Source organism: Phyllostomus discolor, chromosome 1 (genome assembly GCF_004126475.2).
Source record: "Phyllostomus discolor isolate MPI-MPIP mPhyDis1 chromosome 1, mPhyDis1.pri.v3, whole genome shotgun sequence".
Lineage (NCBI taxonomy): Eukaryota > Metazoa > Chordata > Mammalia > Chiroptera > Phyllostomidae > Phyllostomus > Phyllostomus discolor.
Genome location: NC_040903.2, coordinates 30,928,814 through 30,951,472, shown reverse-complemented (window position 1 = coordinate 30,951,472; position 22,659 = coordinate 30,928,814). Strand labels below are relative to the sequence as shown.

The 22,659-nt window shown below is 48.0% G+C and overlaps 1 protein-coding gene across 1 annotated transcript in view; it reads left to right on the top strand.

The window, feature by feature from the left end:
• The first annotated feature begins 379 nt into the window (after positions 1 to 379).
• Positions 380 to 22,659, top strand: part of USP46 (ubiquitin specific peptidase 46) — a 56,397-nt gene continuing 34,117 nt past the window's right edge. Inside the window, exon 1 of the mRNA XM_028506771.2 lies at positions 380 to 684. Coding sequence (XP_028362572.1) covers positions 649 to 684 — 36 coding nt within the window. The 5' untranslated portion in view covers positions 380 to 648. The remainder of the gene's footprint in view (positions 685 to 22,659) is intronic.

Genomic DNA, 22,659 nt, shown 5'->3' with positions numbered 1-22,659 from the left:
CCGGCGTCTGTGCCGGGGGCCCGGGAGCCGGCCACGCTGCCCGCTGGCTGCCCGAGGCGCGGCCCTTCCGCCGGGCGGAGCCCCACGCCCGCCGCTGTCCCTGGTTCCCCCGGGGCCCCACGGGCCCCCGAGGAGGCCGCCGCGGTCGCCTCGGGGTCGGCCGGGGGAATCCGGCGGCGCGGTCGCCGCAGCCGCGCGGGCGAGGGCCTCGCCCCGCATTTCGGCCCAAATGTAGTGAAGCAGGAAATGGAAAGAAAAAGGCTGAGCACGCTGGCCCGGGCGCGCGGGCGACGGCGAGGAGGAGCCGCGGGGCCGGAGCCGAGGCCCGGCGCACGGCGGGGGCGCGGGGCGCAGGCAGCACGCGGCGCGCTCGGGCCGCCCTTCCTCTCCGCGCCGCCGGCCGCGGCCCGGGCTCCGCGGCTCCGCCAATCCCCGCCCTCCGCTCTCCCTCCCGCTCTCCCCGCCCTCCCCGCCTCCGCCTCCTCCCTCCCGGCCTCCAATCTCCCAGCCAAACTGAAAGCCGGACCCCAGGCCGCCTCCCGCCGCCTCCCCGCCGCCGCCCGGCCTCCCTGCGAGCGCTCCACCATGGACAGTCCTGTTTTCACCTTATAAAGATGGCGGTGCGGGATCGCTGCAACCTTTAGACTAATGACTGTCCGAAATATCGCCTCCATCTGTAATATGGTGAGTGGCCACCGCGGCCGCCTCGGGGGTCGCGCCCGAGGCGCGGTGAGGCAAAGAAAGGGAAACCCGAGCCGCACCGACGCCGGGCTGCAGGGTGGGGGCGGGGGCGACGGGCGAGGGACGAGGGGCGACGGGGTCCGCGGGGCGCAGCCAGAAGTTCCCGGCCGCAGGCTGGCGGGCCGGCCGCAGCCCCTAGAGCCCCTGGGGGAGGGGCCCCGAACCCTCCGCCCCGCTCTCTGCCCCGGGACCTGGGAGCCCGCCCGCCAGTCCCCCGCCCGCGCCGCGTGCCACCGCCCTCAGGTTGCAGTGCAAGCGTCCTGGGGAGGCCGAACCTGGACGTCCCGGGGGAGGGGGGTTAAGGGAGAAGCTGGAAATGGGGGGCGCCCATACTGTCCTTGCGGTAGAAGAAGCCCTGCGGGTCTCCCTGACCTCCCTCATCTCATTTTGAGTTCGCTCCTTAAACTGTATGTAAAATGCACTTTGCAAAGGCAATCGGTGTATCTGGAGACATATGAAATGTCATAAAGCTGTAAAAAAGTGCAAAATCGTGCTTGGAGAAGTAAACTTCACCTGGTTTGAGAAAGCACAGTAATTTGTTTTAGTTGCCTCAGTTTCCCCAGCTGTGAAGGAAGGACAAGGTTACGTGCAGTAACAGTTGAAGGCCCATGGGTGGTAGAGCTGGCCGTGGGAGTGGAGGAGGTCTCAGGGTTATTCTGTCTGATGCACTGTAGACCCAGTGCTGGGGTCTCAGGGTTATTCCACGCCCACAGCAGGCTGGTGGGCGTGGACACAGTGAGGGGCCATCACTAGGCTCTGGATCTGATGGGGACTGCTGGTTCCATGGTGTGGTGGTGACTTTAATTTGGGTTTCTCCCATTGCTTTCCCTTGCTTTCAGTTCCTGCAGGAGCAGTTTCTACCCTTGGGTCCTCAGGGTGCACCCTGCTGGCACCCCCGCTGGCTTGTCAGAGTCTTGGCATGCACCGTTTGCCCCCTGGAGTAAGACATTGCCCTCCTGTGTAGGGCGAGAGAGTGTGTGCTTTGCCTTGGTTCTCCAGGGTCTTCCCTCCCACTCCCCATCAGAACTCCCCTATCGCTAGTTGGAACACGTGCTCTTTTAGTGCCAGTTTGGGGGAAATCTGCCTTGTAGCTAATAGTACAGGCCCCTAAAGGGAATCTGAGGAGGCTTGATTAAGAAAGCCTGGAAGAAAGGTGATCCGGCTTCCCTTCCCCCATCACACAGCCTTTTAAATCTTCTGTCCCACATTTTGTTGCAAGATTAACACATGGCAAAGGAGCATTGAGGAGTCATGTGTTAGCACAGGAGTGGAATTGAGACCCACTGGTGCTGGCTTCAGTTTTCAGCACTGTCGGATGTGGTCACAAATGCTGGGGCTTCCAAGAGTGATCTGGCACAGGACCATCTAGATGGAGCGGGTGGCTCCTAGAGCCTATCAGTTTCCTCTCTTTTCCTTCCTTCTCCACGCAGAGACTGGTCTCCTGCTCCTTCCTGTCAAGTGGCATTAGTGTTGCTTGGTGCAGTGAAAAGGTGATGCCTTTCTGCTGGGTTTCTCTCTACCTAAGATCAGTTCCTGAAGGGACCTTTGAAACCAGAGCCACTTGAGTACTCTTCTTTCCTGCCTGCTGGGGTGGCCTCAGGCTCATAGGTAGGCCAGTGAGGGGCAGTCCCAGCCTTTGGTGGTATTCCTGTCCTCTTGTGTGTGTGACACCTCTCTACTAAAGCGATTGGAAATTTGAGAGCCAGTGTGTCCCAAGAGGAAGCCAACCTCCAGCTTTTGTTTTGTTCTTTGTTTTCGTGTTTTCCCCTCCGTGCAGCCCCATCTTAGCGTGCCAGGTCAGGATGGCACTACCTGTTTCCAGTGAAACCCAGCCAGGGAGGCCAACTGCAGGGAGGGCAGGAGAGGGGAGCGGGTTGGTGCTGTGTCTGGGGAGTTGACAACCTCATGTGGAGTCTTTAAAAAGGTTCCACATTGAGGATTGTCACCCAGGTGAGTTGAGGAACCAATACTTTGTAAGTAGGGCATTTTATGTTCCTATTTGGACCCTGTGTTTTGAGCAAGTCACGAAGAGTTTGGGCTCTGAAGTTACACTTCCTGAGTTCAAGTCCTGGACCTAATATATATTAGCTTTTTAAAAAAGATTTTATTTATTTATTTTTAGAAAGGGAAGGAAGGGAGAAAGAGAGAGAGAGAAACATCAATGTGCAGTTGCTGAGGGTCATGGCCTGCAACCCAGGCATGTACCCTGACTGGGAATCGAATCTGTAGCACTTTGGTTTGCAGCCCACGCTCAATTAGCTTTTTGTCTTTGAATGGGTTGTGTGCGCTTTGTCTCTCCTTATCTATAAAAATGGGATGATAGTGGTCCCTGTCTCCTAGGACTGTTGCATGAAGTGAGCTACAAGGCCTAGTGCATGGCAGGTACTCAGTGAATGTTAGCTGTTACCAATAGCACCTCCCGTCACCTTCAGTTGTTTAAAGGACAGTGGAGACTAGGATGCCTTCTTGGACCTGATGGCAGCAGCCACTAATACACACAACTCACACGTTCATTTACATAAACCACACCGACAGGCAGCAGACAAAGGCTGGGATGGGAATCCTTCACCCCGCCCCTTATCAAAGGCCACTGAAGTCACCCCTGTCCCTCCCAGTCTCATTTCCCACACGAGAAGGCTCGGTGATGTGGAGAGTGCTGTCATCAGACGTAAATTATCATTGGACTTCTCTTTAGATTCCTCACACAATGATGAATTGTTTCCAGGTAGGTCTTCTGAGGGTCTTTCCTCACTGTCCAGCTTCTCCCGGGGGCTCTTATTGATCCTTCCCTCTCCTGACTCCCGCTGGTCTTACCTGGCTTAAGTAGTTGTCATATGAGCAAGTAGCAACTGCTTTTTTTTTTTAATGCAAGTCATTTGGCATATTTTAAACGTGGATGGGCATGTGTCCAGAAAGGTGTTAAACGACATCCTCCTTCTAGGTAGGACTTGAACAAACCAAGACCTGGTGTTGAACGTGGGCTCGTTTTGTCCACCAGACAAGAAAGGACCCAGCAGAGCAGAACCAAAACTTGTAGCAAATCCTTCATGTGATGGAGAAATAAATACTTTTTTCTTTCCCTCAAACTTCTTGTGCCAATTTTAGATAGAGGGGACTTGGCAAACATTTACGTTCCTCCGCTGGTCCCATTCCCCACTGAAGTTTTGTTGTCTGCTGATAATGTAAGGCTCGTTCCCATTTGTCTTAATTTTACATCGTGTGAATTCCTGCCCTGACTCTTGATCAGTTTGCTCTGGGCTCGTCCGTCAGCTTAGCCCCGCAGCGTGTTCGACTGGATCCCAGATACCAAAGCTCGTTTGGCTGGTGTGTTGTAATTTTTAAAATGCACAGGCTGCCACCAAGAATGAGGAAATGTCCCTGGTTGCTAATCCTCTGATTTTTGTCCAGACCAATGGACTTAACTTGCTTTGTATTTTGATGGCCTTTACAAATGGAAGGTTTTTGTTTTGGGTTAAGTTTCTGTTTGAAGAGCTTGAGTTATTTTCTAAAGAGGAAGGATTTGTTAGGAGAAGCCAAATGTGCCTGCCCTCTGGAAATGTGACTTGGACTGATGCAAATTGGTCTAAGCCATCTAATCTTAATTTTACTTGTTGATAGTTCTGTGAGATGCACCATGGAGGAGGTGCGATGTGTCGTGCAGATTTCATTTTTGTTTGCATAAGTGGCCATTTGTTGAGGATCTGCTGTGTCAGTGCTGTCACATACTATGTGCAGGTGCTAAAGAAATGAATGAGGTGAATCCCTATCTCCAAGGAGTTCAGCAGTTTCTTATCTTGTGGACATAACATTGATAAAGGTGAAAATTTCAGTGTAGTGTGATATCCACACAGATAATGGTTGAACGAGCCTGGCTGGGTGTAGCTCAGTTGGGTAGAGCACTGTCCCCATAGGCCAAGGTTGCAGGGTCCATCCCCAGTCAGGGCACGAGTCAGCCAAAGAACACGTAAATCAGTGGAAACACAAATGGATGTTTCTCTCTCTCCCCCCACTCTCTAAAATCAAGAAATAAAATTAAAAAAAAAACTTTAGGAAAAAACCAAGATTAAACCAAACCTCAGAAGCGATACAGTAGAAATACCGATGAACACAGCAGGATGTTTCTTTAATGCATTTGACCAAAGCTTGACTGTTTTTTACGTGAGGATGCAATGATAGTCAGTGTAACTTCAGACTGAAATCTGTGCTATTGGGTGTCTCTCCAGTTAAGCAGGAGTCTAATGATGCCTTTGAAAAAGTATTTCGCGGAAACTTCGTTTTTCTCAACTTATAAAAGTGATTTTTGTTGTTGTCAAAAGTTCCTTAGCGAGTAGAGTCTTTATATAAATCTACATCTCTTAATTGGTTGGTAACTACTCATGTACCTAACTACCTTATTTTAAACTGTATTGAACTTACCAGATACTAGCATTTTGAAAATATTTTACTATTAATTTTCAGAGAGAGAGGAAAGGAAGGAGAAAGAGAGAAAGAGACACATCAATGTGTGGTTGCCTCTCACATGCCCCCTAATGGGAACCTGGCCTGCAACCCAGGCATGTGCCTTGACTGGAAATCGAACCGGCGACTCTTTGGTTCGCAGGCCTGCACTCAGTCCACTGAACCAGAGCCAGATACCAGCACTTTAGGATCCACTGAACAACCCCAGGATGTTACTGGACACTGTCTCGAGTGTCGGATTTGAATTCTTTAAAAGAAATGAATTCACCTTGATATAGAGGGAAAGTAAAATTAGGAAAAATTTGAAACAAAGCTAGATGATTTTTATAGAGATGATTTTATTTTGATAGTCAGTTACCTGAGGCACATTTTTTTGAGAATTGTTGGAAAAACTTTTTTTAAATGTTAAAAAATACATAATTTGGGAGAAGAGGTAACTTGCCTTTTCCTCTCTTACTCCTGCCTCCCATTCTCAGAGATAATAGGAGACTGTAAGTTTGGTTTAATGTATCAACTGGGAGTTGTTACAATCACATGTGAGGTCTACTCTGATAGTGGTGAGTTTTCAGAAATTGGTGGGTGGGGTGAGTTAATGTTTAAAGAAAAATTCCGTTCTGGCCTCTGGGGTTTGATGTAGGTGTTTGTGTAGGGTCAGGTCCTAACAATCAAGTCTACATATTTTTGTTTTTTCTTGGAATCCTAGGGTGAAAACAAAATCGAATGTCAATATTTAGTTAGAATCAGAGATTGTCATGTCATTTACTGGATCTCAACTTGATGTTTTCCAGTACATCCATACAATAAAACCCTTTTATTTTCTTACTAATCTGTAACTTTGCTATATTGGGGTTGTAATTGAAAGTAATTTTCAATTTTGATTGTCTTAGCAATTAAGAGAAAATTTTCTCATATGTGTCTTTTTTCCCAGCCTGGTCTGTCTAACTAGTTTGAATGAGTTGAGGTTTTAGATGGTGTTTAATTCTGTGATGTCATCAGAAAGGTATCTCTTGGTGGTTTTAGCTCTAGCCTACCAATGGACCAGCCCAAAGCAAACCGACAGAAAGAGCTATAAAAGGTGGTGTCTTTTAATTTCATTAATTCTCCTGGCCTAAATATTTTAATGAAACTTCATATAAAATTTTTCAGTTGTGGCAAAAACAAATGCTTGTCTAAGGGTTTGAAAGGCCTTGCTGATCTTTGAAGAGAAAAGGTCACCCAAAAATGAACCAGCAAAGACTTCCTTGAGGCAAATAAATTCTTTATTAGCAACCAACCTCAGCACTAAACATTTTGGAGTGTTTCTGTTCTGGGATGCGCTGCTTAGGATTTGGGGGGGTGTCGTAAGTCCTCTGCATGGAGTGTTATCATAGTTCTAAGGCTGATTATTTGCTGTGGATGGAGCGTGTGTGGGGGAAACCTTATTGATGTTCCTAAAGCTTCATGTTCTTCTTGTAGGTCCAACCTTCCCCCATCACAATCTGATGTCACTTTTAGAATCTGCAAATGTTTTGTAGTAGCTCACACTTGGGGCTCTTTTCCTGGATGCTGGTAAATATCAGGCATACAGAAAAATATGGAGGGTAATAAAAGTGAGTGCCCATGAACCTCCCTCCACGTGAAGAAATAAAACATTACAAGTACAAATGAACCTTTTTCGTCCTCTTTCCCCTTCTCTTCAGTGACCACTGTTCTGAATTTGGTATTTATTAAGTGTTTTTGTACTTTTACTAGATACGTGTGTATTCATAAACCAGATGTAGTATTGTTTTCTCGTGGTTTCAACATGCTGTGTAATGCTGAACAATTCAGTTTGCTTTTGTGTAAATTACGATTTTAAGGTTTATCCAATAAGATACATGCAACTCTAGATTAACTGCTGTGTAATAGCCCGTTTCATGAATATGCTGCAATATGTTTATTCTTTTTACCGTCGATCAGCCCTTGGGTTTGCAGTTTTTCATGTGTGCCCTTTAGAGTGAGGAACGGTTTTGAACTTGTCCCTCTGCGCGTGCGTTCCAAGTCTCTCTGTGGTGCCTACCCAGAGGGGAAGTGCCAGGTCAAAGGAAGTGGGCGTCTTCGACCCTGGCATCTTGCCGGATGGATCTAGAGCAGTGGTGCCAGGGTGCGCTCCGTCCAGCAGCGCTCGGGAGTTCCGGTTGCTCCGCAGGCTTCCGGGCGGCGGGAGTTCCGGTTGCTCCGCAGGCTTCCGGGCGGCCGACGTCATCAGGGTCGAGGCTTTGCCAGCCTGATGGGTGTGATGTGATATCGTCACGGTGTAAAATTTGCACTTTACTAGTGAGGCTGAACATCTTTTTATGTGTTTATTGTGCTGGGTGGTTTCTAGTTGAGACTTGGGAGCAGCTTTCCAGGGCTTGTACGTCAGGATTACAGTGGTGGTGTTGTGTGAAAATAGGGAAGAGGACAGTGAAGGGGAAAATCAGGGAGACCAAAAAAATAAAATAAAGTCAAGAAAGATAGGGAAGGAACAAAAGATACAGGTTGAGGGAGTGATGATAACATGAAACAAGGGAACTCCTGTAGCAAAAAGACTATAGACTAGAAGATTTCTGGAGTGTCGGGAGTACATTCTGGGAACATTTCTGTGCTGGCCAGGCCCCTCTGGACTTGCGGAGTTTTCCTGTTTTTTACCCAGTTGCTTTTTGAAGTCTTTGTAGAAAAACAATGTGACATTATGTTCTTCTTCCTACGACACACCGTTACATCCTTCAGGTCAGGTACACCTCAGGAAACCAGCTTTTAGCAGGGTCTGCTGACAGGTACTTGTGGAATCACCATCCAGATATTTAGAAAACATTCCCTCCACTTTATTTTGATTATCAGTGTGATATGTGTCATCTTATTGAATACAGACACATATAGTTTTACAAATATGATTGACAGTACCTTTAAAAATACCTCATACTTCAGTGGCTCTTTGGTGTGCCCAAGAACTGTGCCCACACATGCATTCTCTTGTTAAAAATTCCAACCCTGGGTTTCTAGCCGCAGAGGTTTTGAGCCAGTGGGCCTGAGGCAGGGCCCTGGAATCTGCATTCTAAAATAAGTATTTCCTTCTCTCCTCTCCTCATCCTGTTACAGGTGAGCTGACATCCACATTTTGAGAAATAGTGCTTTCCTTGGGTAATATAACCTTGGCCTCCTAAAAAATATTGCTTATAGAAATTATTTGCCATGTGAAAGTTTTTAAAAAAATTATGTAAAAATTTTGAGGTAATAATTTAACTTCAAGAGCTATAGATTATTACTATTCTGTAGATGTATTTCTTGATATTACATAGCCAGGTTTTTATTACTTTGTGCTTCTAACTGTTTATCATGTCACATGAGAAGCTTTTAAAAGAAATTTTTTAAAAAGACTTTATTTATTTTTAGACAGGGGAAAGGAGGAAAAAAGAGAGGGAGAGAAACATCAATGTGTGGTTGTTTCTCATGTGCCCCCTACTGGGGACCTGGCGTACAACCTGGGCATGTGCCCTGACTGGGAATCAAACTGGCGACACTTTGGTTCTCAGGCCAGTGCTCAGTCCACTGAGCCACACTAGCCAGGGCTAAAAGAAATTTTTTTTTAAATTGCAAAATATTAACACCCAAAAGAGTATGGAAAAATGTTTTTTAATATATTTATACCCAAATATCCTTCAGATTTAGCATATATTAAAATTTAGCCATACTTGGTTTAGATTTTTTTTAGAAATAAAACGTTTTAAAAAATCTCTAATCATTTCTTTTTCTTCTCCCTCCCAGAACTAGTCATTTTTCCAAAGCTGGGATGGCATTTACTATGCATGTCTTTATTCTTCATATTCATGAATCCATAAGCAGTATATCAGTGTTTGTGTGTACAAATATGTAGCCTTTTGCCGCTTTTTTTACTCAACAATTATATTTGAGATTATGTTGACATGTAATAATAGTTCTGGTTTATTCATTCTAACTGCTTGATCACTGTATTCTTTACCTTAATGGTGGTTTACTCATTCATTACCTTACTTAGGGATAATTGGACAGTTTCCGTAACATTCTGTTTGGAAACGGTGCCACAGTGAATGTCCCCGTTTCTGTCTTCTTTGCACACATGCCTTCCTTTCTGCAGGACACAGCCCTGGAAGCGGAAGTGCTGTGTTCAGGCTGCGTCCATCTGCAGCTCTGTTAGGCATCATCAAACTGCTCTCTCAGGTGGTCACCCCATTGGCTGCTCTTTTGATAGGAAACTTCTAGAGCACAGGTGGCGAACACAAGCCTGCAGGCTCAAACCAGCCCGGCACCTTGTTTCTACCCGGCGGTAGCACTGAGCTCCTTGCCCCTCATTAAGCAGTAGTTACATTTACACAGTCCTAAAATTACATGCAACCCTTTGAAGGCAACCGTAAGGCTGATGTGGCCCCCGGTGAAAACGAGTTTGACACCCCTGCTCTAGGGCCTCAGTCTCAGAGTTTCCAATTGGACACAAGTGCTGGTGTAGGTTGCTCGGGGGTGGATTTTAGACACGTGCATTGTTTTAAATCGCTGCAGCTTATTCTGATGAGCAGCCAAGGCTGAGAAAGCCCTGCATTAGATCGGCTGCCCCACGAGGGCAGGAGCTGTGTTGACCTTATTTGCTGTCGATTTCCCAGCATTCAGCGCGGTGCCTGGCACACGTGTGGTGGGTGCTCAGGGAAGAATTCTCAGATAAGTGAATGAGGAGGTGCAGCTTGCAGAATGGAAGACTTGCCTTGCAGGGAAGCAGTGCTTCTAAAGTCTTACTGTCACAGCCATGACCTGGAGATCTGGTCAAAATGCAGATCCTGATTCAGTAGGTCTGGAGTGAGATTTTGCATTTCTAGCATCCTCCCTGGTGACCAGATGCTCCTGGGCTTGGGGGGCACATTTGCAGCAGCACAGCCCTAGGAAGAAAAGGAAAATGGTTTCTTTCTTCCACCAGGCCTTAGCGAGGAGGACTTTGGGATTTGGAATTTCAGAGCTTGATAAATCTCAAGTCTGTTTCCTCATCCCTTTACAACACAAAAATGTAGAGGATGAAATACCTTCTTCACAGCTTTTCTGGGGGAGTCAGGAGATCCTGCCTTCTGAAGCGTTTTGTGAGCTGAGATGCCCTCACACATGTTACTTTTCACAATTACTCTCATTCTTTCTGTGAGTGATGTTTTCCTTCAGTTTGCTCAGAGCACAGAGCCATTGATATGGCAGTACCTGGTAGAATTCTGCCTTAGTTTTGACCCACTGTGCGCATTCAGTGGGCGTTTGGGGAGGAGTGGGGTGGGGGAGGATGCTGGGTAAGAGCAGAGGCAACATTCACCAGATGGTGGTGTTCTGACCTGGTGCTGGCATGGGGGGGTCCCTTCTCCCTAAGTCTGGTGTGGGGAGGAGCAGGGCTAGAGAGGGGCCCCCAGCTCTGTCCCAGGGAGCAGGTCACACAGCACAGCAGGAAGATGCTCTGATTTATTCCGCAAGTCAGACCCTTCTTAAAGTGAGAGGGGGGGTGCTCCAGATAATGATTTGGTGCTCACTGATCTGCTATAGGTGTGATCCGAACTATTCTGGGCAAACCAGGGTCGACCCAGGTGAAGCCAGTACAGGACACCGCCTTTTCAACGCGGGGCTTCATTTGGGGTGCTTTGGTGACTGGGACGCTGTCTCACGCATCTGAGAGACGCAGTGTGGTGTGGAGCAAGGAGGGCGGATGAAAACAAAATAAAAATAAAGTGGCATTCAGAGCTAGTGTGCATTGTATGCTGGGGCGGGGGGCACCTTTTATTCCCAAGTCTCCTCGTCTGAAGAAAAACTACAGAAATGGATCTGGTTCCTTAGACCAGCGATTCTCAAGTGTCATTTTGTTATCTTCCTGGTTTTCATTATATCTGTGAACCACCTGAACTTACTTCTTCAGTAATTTTCCTCCATTCTGTTCACTTTTTATTAATTTGACCTCATTGTGTGCTAAGACATCTGCGAGGTAATGGATTGGACAAGCTGGTCCTATGTTTTTGAAATACGTATCAAAAACATAATTATTTGAAAACGTTCATCCTTGTGCTAAGATTATTCACCTGTCCTGCACTCATGGTCTGGAGCTGCGGAGGCACTGGCTCGGACGAGAGGGTCTTCATGGTGGTCTGAAGAGCTGGCCGTTGGAGGAGCCCTGTGAACCCTGTTTGCAGGGGATGGGCTGGTGAGCCTCCTCGGGAGGCAGGTTGGCACATGGGCGAGATCCACTGGGTGGCTGTGAGAGCCACCCTTACTTACCCGTTCAGAGACTCTGCTTCTCGTCCACAGTGTCTGGGCAGTGAGAGAACATCCCTCCCCGGGGCCCAGCAGGACTGAAGTGGAATCGTTTAGGTCTGATGCTCAGCTCAGTCCCCGGCCATTGTACTACAACGTTTTTATTCTAGGGCTCCGCTTTTTCCCGCCGGCAGGAGAGTCCAAATGCTGTAGTTGGAAAGAACTTCATCCGGAGTTCCAGTCCTGACCTTGACCCTTGGTGGCTTTCAGGAGGGCAAGTGACTCAGGTCTCTCTGGGCCTGTCAGATGTTAAGAACTGCTCCTGCTGGTGAGCAGTGCTGAGATGAGCAAGCATGTTGTGATCTGGCTTCCAGTCAAAGGCAGGACCAGGGAGGGAAAGTGCTCAGAGCGGACAAAAGGAGGAAGAAGCTGTGATTTCCAACTGAGCTGTCTCGCAGATGCGGCGCTGATGGTGGGTGGCGGAGCCTTTGTATTCATCCGTCAGGGCGCAGTGTTTTTCCTTTCCCAGAGAACGAGGGCACATCACATAGTGAAAGATTTTTAGTCTTCTAATAAGAGTATAACATATCCTTTTGCTGTATTTGATTTATACAGTTAGGTATTCCTCACTGAGAAATACACAAAGTAGCTAAGCTCTATTTCTTTCTTTCTATTCTTTATTTTTCAATTGTAGTTACATCCACTATTATTTTGTATTAGTTTCAGGTGTGTAGCGTAGTGGTTAGACAATCATGTGCTTTACAAAGAGGTCCCCTTAGTATTCCCAGTATCCACCCGGCACCACACACAGTTCTTACAATGTTATTGACTCTGTTCCCTGTGCTGTGCTTTATATCCCTGGGACCGTTCTGTGACGACCAATTTGTACTACATCCCTTCACCTTTTTCTCCCAGCCCCCCACCCCCTCCCCACATCTGTCAATCTTTTGTGTGTGTGAGTCTGTTTCATTTTCGTTTGCTTGTTTGTTTATATTGTCTTTTAGATTCCACATATAAATTAAATCATATGGTATTTGTCTTTCTCTGACAGACTTATTTTACTTAGCATAATACCCACTAGGTCTATCCACACTGTCACAAATGTTTCATTTTTTAAAAAATAAAAATTTAAAAGTTTTTGAAATGGCCATATGAGTTCATATGATAAATCTAAAATTGTACAAAAGGACGCGTGTTGGAAGTCTGCCCACCATCCAGCTCTCGTCTCCAGCATCAGTCACTATTTGTGGTGCCCTCTGCTTGCATTCAGAGGCCTCCTCCGCCTATACCAGCATATTTGTTTATATTTCTCTTTTGGTTTTGAAAACACAAATACTGCGTACAGCACATGCTGATCTGTCGGGGTCTTGCCCTTGGTTTCGCTGTCCTGGAGGTGGGTGTGTCTGTGCTGGCACGTGAAGAGCCTCCTCATTCTTTGTTTATGGCTGCAGAGCATTCAGTTGCTTTAACGTATTGAGTTCCCTTAACCAGCCCCCAGCTGATGGCACAAGGGGAGTTTCCCAGTCCTTGGTTTTCATAAACAAGGCTGCAGGGAACATCTTCGTCCCTGCGTCACTTCACATATGTGGGAGCATGTCTGTTGGCCGCCTCCCTAGAAATGGATTTCCATTTGTAACTCTAGTGGGTTTTGCCAAACTGCCCTGACTCCTGTTGCCCGTAGCCTTGCCAAAACAGTACGCTGTCCAGAAACCTTTTGCTCTTTGCCAGTTGGGGGGAAAATGGTGTCTCAGTGTATTTTTAGTTTGCGTTTCTCTTCCTAGGAGTGAGTTGGGGCAGCTATTCACACGTGTAAGAAAAGAAGCTCAATTTCATTTAACTGCTTTGCTGTTGGCAATTATTTTCAAAGTCTGTAGGGAAGGGCCCGTTTTATTTTTATTTTCAATCTGTTGTAGCCTGATATTTTTGTAAACTACAATAAAAAGCATTATGAGCAAAGTGGAATAAAAACCCCGAAGATACATAAAACACAAACCCCGATTTTTTTTTTATTACTAAACTTGGCAGATACAGAATTACTCATTCATTGTACATGCTTTTAGATTCTGAACTTCGCCCATGGTGGAGTGTTAACCCCGAGGAAGGTTGCTGTTCCCCAGTGCCACCCTGTTTGGGGACAGGAGCAGAGCACAGCATTCTCTGTTTTATACCTCGCCATCCGTGCACGACAGGATGCTTCCGTTACGTGAGAGCAAACTCGCACTGCTGGTGCAGTACTGATGCACGCACACTCAGGCAGTTCTTCTGCACTGTGCAACAGGGATGCTGGTGTCCTGGGTTTTCACTGATGAAGACCTTGAACTTGAGCGAGAGCGAGAGGGGTTTGGGAGGAACCCTCGAAGTCACCCTATTAGGCTACTCTGCAGAGTTGGCCTCTGGGACCTGGGGCTCTGCCAGGAACCCATGCCATCCATGCTGTGTTTCTGGGAAGTGACAGGAAGGGTACTTCTGGGTGAAGAGACCCAGAGTCAAGGAGGCGCCAGGGTGGCTTTGCAGAACCCTGGTTTGGGAATGAGGTTGGAGGCTTCTTGCCTGGAGCTCACACCAAGTTCAGTGACCAGCCATGAACATTTCCTCTTCCTCCACGTTCAGCTGGAAGGCAGGCACAGGCCCTGTGCTGTTTGTCCTGCTTTTGAGTGGAAGTTTTATCTTTGCACGGGAGCTTTGTTCTGCTGCCTCTGGGCACGTGGAGAGCTGTTGTACAGGCCAGAGTCTGGCTGCTCTGCACTGCCCCTTCCTTGGTGACTCGGGATCCCTGCGTACCCCAGGGTCGTCTTTCTTCAGTAGCAGATGTTTTTGCTTCTGTGTTAGGATCACCAAGGGAAGTCATGTTGAGGCCTTTTTCAGGGTTATTTCTCCCCACCCAATATCATATCAGGCACGGAAATGACATGCTTTTGTGGTGCAGAGTGATAAATTGCTCCTTAACTGCCTTCTCGTGGGTGCCCGGCTCCCTGAGAAAGATGGAAAAGGAGCAGAGGGCCGATGAGCGCCGTGGAAGCAGGAAATGGGCTGCAGTGTGATGGTAGTGAGAGTGCGGCCCACAGCTGACCTCTGCTTCTTACTCACACTTGACCTTGGCAAGTGACTTAACCTGGACTAACCTTTCCCTCACTTGTGAGCCAGAGATAGTGAGTGCCCGTCAGTAACTTACCTGGAGGGAGAGTGTTGCTCAGTGTCGCTCAGTGGGACCCGGTGATGCATCTGCGGTCTCCGCGAGACGGCGTTCACAGACACTCTGAGTGTGGCGCTCCTGGCGGCGAGCTAACAGGCATCAGCCAGCAACCCAGGAGGACATGCTCGAGACAGCCCTGGCTTTGTGCCCAGCCCCTACACCTGCAGCTGAGGAATTACTAAAAATATGAATGGAAAGATCATCTTCCCTGGCTTTTGTTGTCAGGAGCTCAGACTCTGGGACAGAATGGCCTGGGTTTGAGACCTGGCCCTGCCGTCATGGGCCGAGGGGGCTTTGGCAGGTCCCCCTCCATTTCTTCACGAACAGAATGGGGATGATAAGTGTAATCAGCCTCGGGTTTGCGGGCAAGATTAAATGAATATCTAGACAGTGAAGGTCTCTTGAACAAGTAGCACACACTACTTATCCTTCCCATTTCCCAAGTTTGTTCAGTCGACAAATTTATTAAATGCCTTTTATTTGCCAGATGCACTGCTTGGTCCTGGCAGACCGTAGGATGGAGTCCTTGTCCTCGTCAAGCTTTTAGTCTCATGTGGGGGTCGGCAAGCTTTTTACTACATGGCTAGATTGTGACTATTTTAGGCTTTGGAGGCCATAGTATCTCTGTGGCAACCACTCCCACTGTGGTACTGTGAAAGTAGCTACAATAAGTAAGTGGACGATAGTGGTCGTGTTGGAATAAATCTCGATACACAGAGACAGTTGGTGGGCCGCATTCGGCTCCTGGACTGCCATTCGCCAGCCCGTGTTCCAGTGTGAAGACAGGTGTTAAATAATCACAAATAAGTGTGTTGTTACCCATTGTGATAAGTGCCGCGAAGCTGCCTGTGGGATTCTGTGCGAGGGAAGGGTCAAGGAAGGTAGCTTGGAAGAAGTGACATGGAAGCCAATTGATGAGGAGGAGGTGGGAGCCAGAGGAGACTGGAGGGGGTGGGAGTGGGGGCGGGGAGCAGTCTGTGAGGCCAGCGACCCAGCCACACTAGTTCTAAGCCTGGAGGCTCAGCATTGAGGTCAGCATTGGGTCTGTCTTTGACAGGCTCAACAGGTATTTCACAGCTTTCTGTGGACAAAAACATAATGGTAGTTTTTTCCTGATATACAGTGTATTCTGATTATCTCCCGCCCCTGCCCCCCAGTAATCCCCGCACCGAGAGATGAGCTGTATTGATACATGAGCACGTTTGTTCAGCACACTGCGGATGGGCTCTGCTCCTGCCCCACTGGCTCTGCGGTGCTCCCCTGCACACGGCCTCTGGAGTCGGGGCGGTTGGACTGCACTCCATTCCATTCTGGGGTGTAGACTGGCTCTCTCTTCAGAACTCAGCTGTACTTGTTGGTGCTGTTTTTCTCTTTCTGCTTTTTAAAACTTCACGTTATTTTCTTTTTCTACTAAGCTAGACAAAGCTCCGTAGTTCTCAAAACCGTTTTGAAAGAAAAATTCGTTTTCCCTGTGACAAGTCGTGTTTCTCCTGACTTCCAACCTCAGTCTGACATTTCCTTTAAACAGGTTGCGGTATTGCGAGGAGATTCTACAGAAAAGGGCATGTGCGTGTTTCATTCTAGAATGTTTTAAGGGGTGTCTCAGAGGTAGGAGTTCGCCTGTACAGTGGTGAGCCCCTCAATTTCTTTATTTCTTCAGCCCCTGCGATTCCCCCACCGCAAGAGTCAGCATGGTGCAGTGGTTGGGAGCACGCACTCTGGGGGTGGATGGTGTGAGTTCACACCCACGCCCCCCCCCCACTTGCTGTGTGAGTTTGGGTGAAGTTGCTTGCCCTCTCTGTCTCAGTTTTCTTATCTTTAAAATAGGGGGGCAGCACCCACCTCATAGGGTTATTCTGAGGATGAACGTGAGTAAAACACACATCAAGTCTGAGAGCAGAGACTGGACACAGTAAATGCTGTTTATGGATTATCTATTATTATTATTATTATTTTTGTATATATTGTCTTCCCTATTTAGCTTGCCTTCCTTTTAAAAAAAAAGATTCTATTTATTTTTAGAGAGGGAAGGGAGGGAGAGAGAGAGAAACATCAATGTGCGGTTGCTGGGGGTTATGGCCTGCAACCCCAGCATGTACCCTGGCTGGGAATCGAACCTGCGACACTTTGGTTTGCAGCCCGTGCTCAATCCACTGAGCTATGCCAGCCAGGGCTGATTATCTATTATTATTATTATTGCTAATCACATCTCGGAAACCAGAGTCCATCATTCCTCCTCAACCATCCTGAGTTCTGGCACATGGCCCCTGACTTGCCCTGAGTCCATGGCTGACCAATTCCTTTTTGCTTTACCTTCTCGCTAAGGCAGTAGGAATGGCCTTTTGTCTCCAGAAGCCTGGGAATGCTGTTCCTTTTGAAAACTAGTCTTTTAGACAGGAACAAATTTAAAGGACACATGGACAAAAACTAGGGGGAGGGTGGTAATGGGAGGGAAGAGGGGAGGGCGGGGTGGGGTGGGAGTAAAAGGGAGAAAACTGTACTTGAACAATGATTAAAATTTAAAAAAAGAAAACTAGTCTTTTAGGTACTTTTGTGCTTTGAAAACATAAATGATAAGTAGATATCCTTTGGGACATAAATCTAAAAATGTGGTTTTAGCAGCAGTATTCACCTTTCCTATCATATCTTTTAATTAATGGCACTCTTTGTGTACTTAGAAATCCTTACATGTTATTTTTGCCTTTTCCTGTGCCTCTACTTTGTACAAACTTACAGGGGAGGCTGCCCTTGTGGGATGGGGGAAATGGGCTGCCTTGGAGGGATCTTGGGTCAGTAGGCTTACTCCTCTGAGCCTTGGCTTTTTCCCATGTGACGTGGTCTAGCAGGTCCCCAAGGATCCTTCCTGGTCTCTGTGTGTGGTGTGGGGTCCCCATGGGATGCCAGTGTCGTCCCCGGTTTTTACAGGCCTTGCAGCACCCTTGTCCTAATCACATCCTCCCCGTGGGCCAGGGTCTGTCTCCCTTTCTCGCCCCCACGGAAGGTATTCTCACGTGTTTTTCTCATAAATTGCTTTTAAAAGAAAGGCCTTTCTATACCCATCTCATGCATTTGTGATTCATCCTTCCTGAGCTGCTGCTGCTGCTGTTTGTTTGGTGTTTTTGTAGCGCCCCTTGGCAGTTGTGGAATTGCTTTCAGAAGTGCTTTGAAGAGCCAACATTACCGTCTTCTCGTTGGAACTTGTCCCAGCCCAGATTCTATTTTTAATAAACTGCGGTGCATTGTTTTTCAAAGGTTGCCGGATTTTTTACTGATGGAAATAAGAACTCTATATTTCCTATACTGCCAGACCCTGTGATTTACTGCCGTAGATAAGTTTTTTTGTTCAGCATCTGGTCAGAGAACAGCTATTTTCAGTGCCTCCCCATTTGCCTTTTGTGCTACAGTGCTGCTGGGTGCGTGCAGTGGAAGTCCAGGTTCTTGGGTCCATAATGCATCTTACAACTTACATAGTGCTGATAACATTCCCTGCTTTGTCGGAATTGCTCTGCCACACTGAGCAGTAAGTAGGTCGGCTGGATGTCAACAACCTCACCTCTCAGCCAGGAAACTCAGGATGAGAGAGGAAGTGGCTGAAATCAAAGGCAAATTCATGCTGGGGAGAGAAAAAAGTGGCCAGTCCAGCTCTGAGGTGTGCGCTGTGGGCCTCTGATAACTGGTCTGCAGGATATTGCCAACTTTATGAAAATTTTCATGAGAATAATCTACGCTCATAGTAAAAAATGCAAAGAGTTGGAAAAACAGAAAGCCCCTTGGTGACCTCCTCCTCTTGCAGCCCCTCCCCCAGACATGCACCCGGTCTTCGGTGTTCACCTGTGCCCCGCAGACGTGGAGTGGTGCCAGGCCCCAAGCAGGGCTCAGAGTCTGTAGATGGAATGGTGGCACTCCCAGTGTTGTCCTGGGCATGTTGTTACCTGCTAACATGTTTTGACTTATCACTGGGTCTTGGACAAGTGTTCATAGCAGTTATCTATAAAGCAACATTACTTTTTAAATATAGCTACATCGTATTCCATCCTATGGATTACTGTAATTATTTAACCAGTTCAAGATATTGGTAGCTTCTCTTCTGATAACAAACTTTGCTGCAAGGACCTTCTGCGACCTTGACTGTTGGCGGTTCCCTTGATCTCCATTTTCCACTTCTAATTTTAGCTGGTTGTGGCTGCTCAGGTGAAGACCCCCCCAGCTGCAAGGGAGCTAGGTGCAACTAGATTAGATTCTGGCCAATGGACTCACCAGCAGAAGCGATAGGAACAGGCAAGGAGCATCCTTGAAAGGAGAGGAGCAGTGTCTCCAGTACAGCTTCTTGTCTGCCCCACCCCGCCCCCCAGAGGATGTCAGGCGGCGGGAGCTGGAGTGGCCATCTGGGTTCCAGAGATAGAAGCTGACTCTTGAGGATGACGGAGCAACAAGATAAAAAGAGCCCGAGTCCCCAGCACTGCAATGCCACCAAGTCAGGCCTGCACCACTTCCTGTTGAACATTTGCATGAGAGAGAGAAATAAATTTCCATCTTGTGTAAGCCATGCTTACGTGATTCGGCTGTTACAGTCTCTGCCTTTTTGCACCCCGGTGAGTGTGTAGGTAGAATGCATCGCTTAGAGTGGTGTTGCGGGGACGGAGGATGATGTGCACCTTTACAGTGTGGACGCCCTGGCCGGTGTGGTGCAGTCAGTTGGATTGGTGTTCTCTCTGACATCGATGTTTCTCTCTCAGTCCCTCCCTCCCTCCCCCTTCCTCTCTCTCTAAAAGCAGTGGGGAAAATGTCTTTGGCACAGGATTAAAAAATAAAAATAAAATAAAAATGTGACTGGTACCGCCTAATTGGCCTTTAAGCGGTTGCCACCGGCCTCATCTCAGAAACATCCGCCATCGAGCCGCGTCCTTTTGTCACGCAGGGATTTGCATTTACTGTGTTGAATCCCCAAATCTGTTAAAGATGCACAGAAATTCACGTTACCAACGGGAAATGCTAGCATGTGAAGCCTGAGTTTGGTTCCAGCTGTGACTGCCAGTGAGGGTTCTATACCCAGGGGAGGCAGCCGCTTCTAGAGAGTGTTTACAAACGGGAAGGGGGCGTGGGGGAGGGGTGGAGGGCACTATTAGGCCTCCTTGGACAGTTAGGTGGGGAGAGCTCCCAGGTAGAAGCTATTCAGACAGCCGCACTCAACCCCCTTCAGCTAGCCAGCTGGTATTGTGGACCTACTATGTGCTAGCCACTGAGAGTATAGTATTGAATAGGTCAGACACAGTCCTTGCTCCCTTGAGGTATATGCTGTATTTTGCCGTATATAACGTGCACCCACGGTTTGTGTGCATTACACACGGGATCATTATAACCACAGCATGTAATCATTATACCCGTGTATCATGCACACCCTTATTTTTCCCTCAAAAATTTGGGCAAAAAATGTGCATTATACACACCAAAATATGGTAATTCAGGGGCTAGGATGGATGTTAATAATTACATGAACATCATTTGGAATAACTACTATCAGGGAGACACACAGGATGCTACGAGTGGGGACTAGAAGGTGTGTGTGGGGGCTATATTAGTTTCTTATTGATGCAGTAAAAAATTAACCACAAACTTGGTAACTTCAAATAGCACAAGTCAGTTTTCTCTGCTCTGGAGGTCAGCAGGGTTGCACGCCTTCCTGCGGCTCTGCTCGGGGAGAGAAGGTGTTTCCCTGTCTTTCCTGGTTTCTCAAGGCTGCCTGCACTCCTTGGCCCTCAGCCCCTTCCTCCATCCTCAGGGCCGGAGCACAGGGCCCCCAAATCTCTCTGAGCTCTGCTTCTGTCCCCACTTCTCTTGCTGCTGCTCCGCCTCCCTCTCCTGAGGACTCCTGTTATCACATGGGCCCACCCAGATAATCTCCCATCTCAGGATCCTGGAGTCTCAGGGACCTGCAGAGTCCCCCTTGTCATGGAAAGTAGCGCAGTCACAGGTTCCAGGGACTGGGTGGGGGCATTTTGGGCGGGGGCCATGATTCTGTTTGTCACTGGGACTGCCCGAATCCAGGAGTGGTCAGTCAAGAATTCCCATGAAGGATGGTAGGTACCGGCAGGAGAGGGAGCCGGGAAGAGCCTTCAGGTGATGGGTGGGAGGGAACCTGAGGTCTGTGAGGAACAGAATAGAGGCCATTGTGACAGGCCAAGTGTAGCAGCCAATGACAGACGAGTGAGAGACGCTGGAGACAGTGGTGAAAGTCACTGGAGGATTTTAAGGCAGATTGGTATTTCAAAAGAGCACTTTTGCTGCTGTGTTGACTGTGAGGTTAGAGGTGGGTAAAGTGGATGCTGGAGGCTACTTAGGAAGCTGTTGTGATTCAGATGAGAGAGGCTGGTGGCTGGGCCTCAGAGACTGAAAAGAAGGGAATGGATCTGAGAGATTTAAGGAGAGCGAGTCAATAAGACAGTGTGATGGATGGGTGCAGAGTGTAGAGGGGAACGTCGGGCGCGACCCTGAGGTTTTTTGCCGGCAAGAGGTGGCATTGTCATTTACTAAATGGGGAAACCCCAGGAGCAGATTCAGTGTTGGGGGGATGGAAAAGTGCAAGCTCAAGCTTTGGGCAGATTGATTTCGACTGCCTGTGAGACAGACAAGCGTGGATGTCAGTACTCATCCCGTCGGAACACGCTCAGAAGGGAGGTTTCAGGGCGGAGGGAAAGAGTGGGACACGGGTAGCTCCCGGCTGCTGATTGAAGCCCTGGGGACGGTTTTTTCCTGGATCCCAGAGAGAGGCGGGAGGAGAGGGAGGAGGGCCTCAGCTGAAGATGTCCCCTGGGGGTGGCAGTGTTTAGAGCTCATGGGGGCGGAGTTGGGATAGAGTCCAGAAGGGGCTGTTCTCAGGGCAGGTGCGGAGGTGAGGAAGTGCAGACACGTCTTGAAGAACAGCACGGAAATCTTTACGTGCATAGTGTAAGTTTCCTGCTGCTGCCGTAACAAATTACCATTACTTTGTCCCATAAGCAGTACGAAGTTATCGCCTTACAGTTCTGGAGGTCAGAAATCTGAATGGGTGGAGGCAGTGCAGGGCTGTGTTCTTCCTGTCTTCGTGCCTTTTAAATTCCAGAGGCTGCCTGGGTTCCTTGGCTCCTGGCTCCCTTCCTCCATCGTCAAGATCAGCAGAGGCGAATGGAGCCCTTTGCACACTGCATCTCCCTGATCTGTCGTCCTGCCTCTGTACCCCAGTTTTAAGAATGCTTGTGATGACACTGGTAGTCCAGGACAATGCCTGCATTTTAATACCAGCTGGTTAGTAAATGAAGTCTACCCACAACCTGCATTTCCCTTTGCCTTGGAGGGTAATGTGCTCACAAGTTCTGGGCGTGAGGACCTGGGCATCTTTGGGAGACTGTTGTTCTGCTTGTACACATATGTGCAAAAGTAGAGACAGAATAGTGCATTGAGTCCCACCTGCTCACCACTGAGCTTCAACAACACAATTTTATTCCCATTTCACCGTTGGATCATTGGAAACAAATCTTAGAAACCACCTGATTCATTTGTAAATGTTTCAGAACATTTACAAAAAAGATGGTGGCTTAAAGAGGCTTAGCTGTTAAGGAGAGGTGAGAAAGAGGGCGGGAACTGGGGGAGGTGTGTGGGAGAGTATGTGTGTATTTTTAATAGGAGACACATTTACGCACGTTAAATTGTGACGGGAAGGATTTAATAGTAGAGAAGAGGTTGGTCTTAGACAAAAGAGACCAACCTCTTTAGCATTAACAGGGGAGCACAGAGTTTTGGAGGTTTGGGAGCGTGAAATGATGGGAGTTCTTCTCTGCTGGTTAAAAAACATTTTCTTCTTGTTGGGAGGCCAGTGAGAAGGGCAGAGGGAATGCCGAAGTCCTGAGGAGCTTGGGGATCGTTGGGAATGGTTGTTGCGGAGTGGGGGAGGGAGAGCCCTGGAGAAACACTTTTGGAATGTGGGACATGTTCCGTGGACCCTAAGCTGAGTGAGAAAGCAGAGGAGTAAGAGGTGTCACGATGTATGTAGC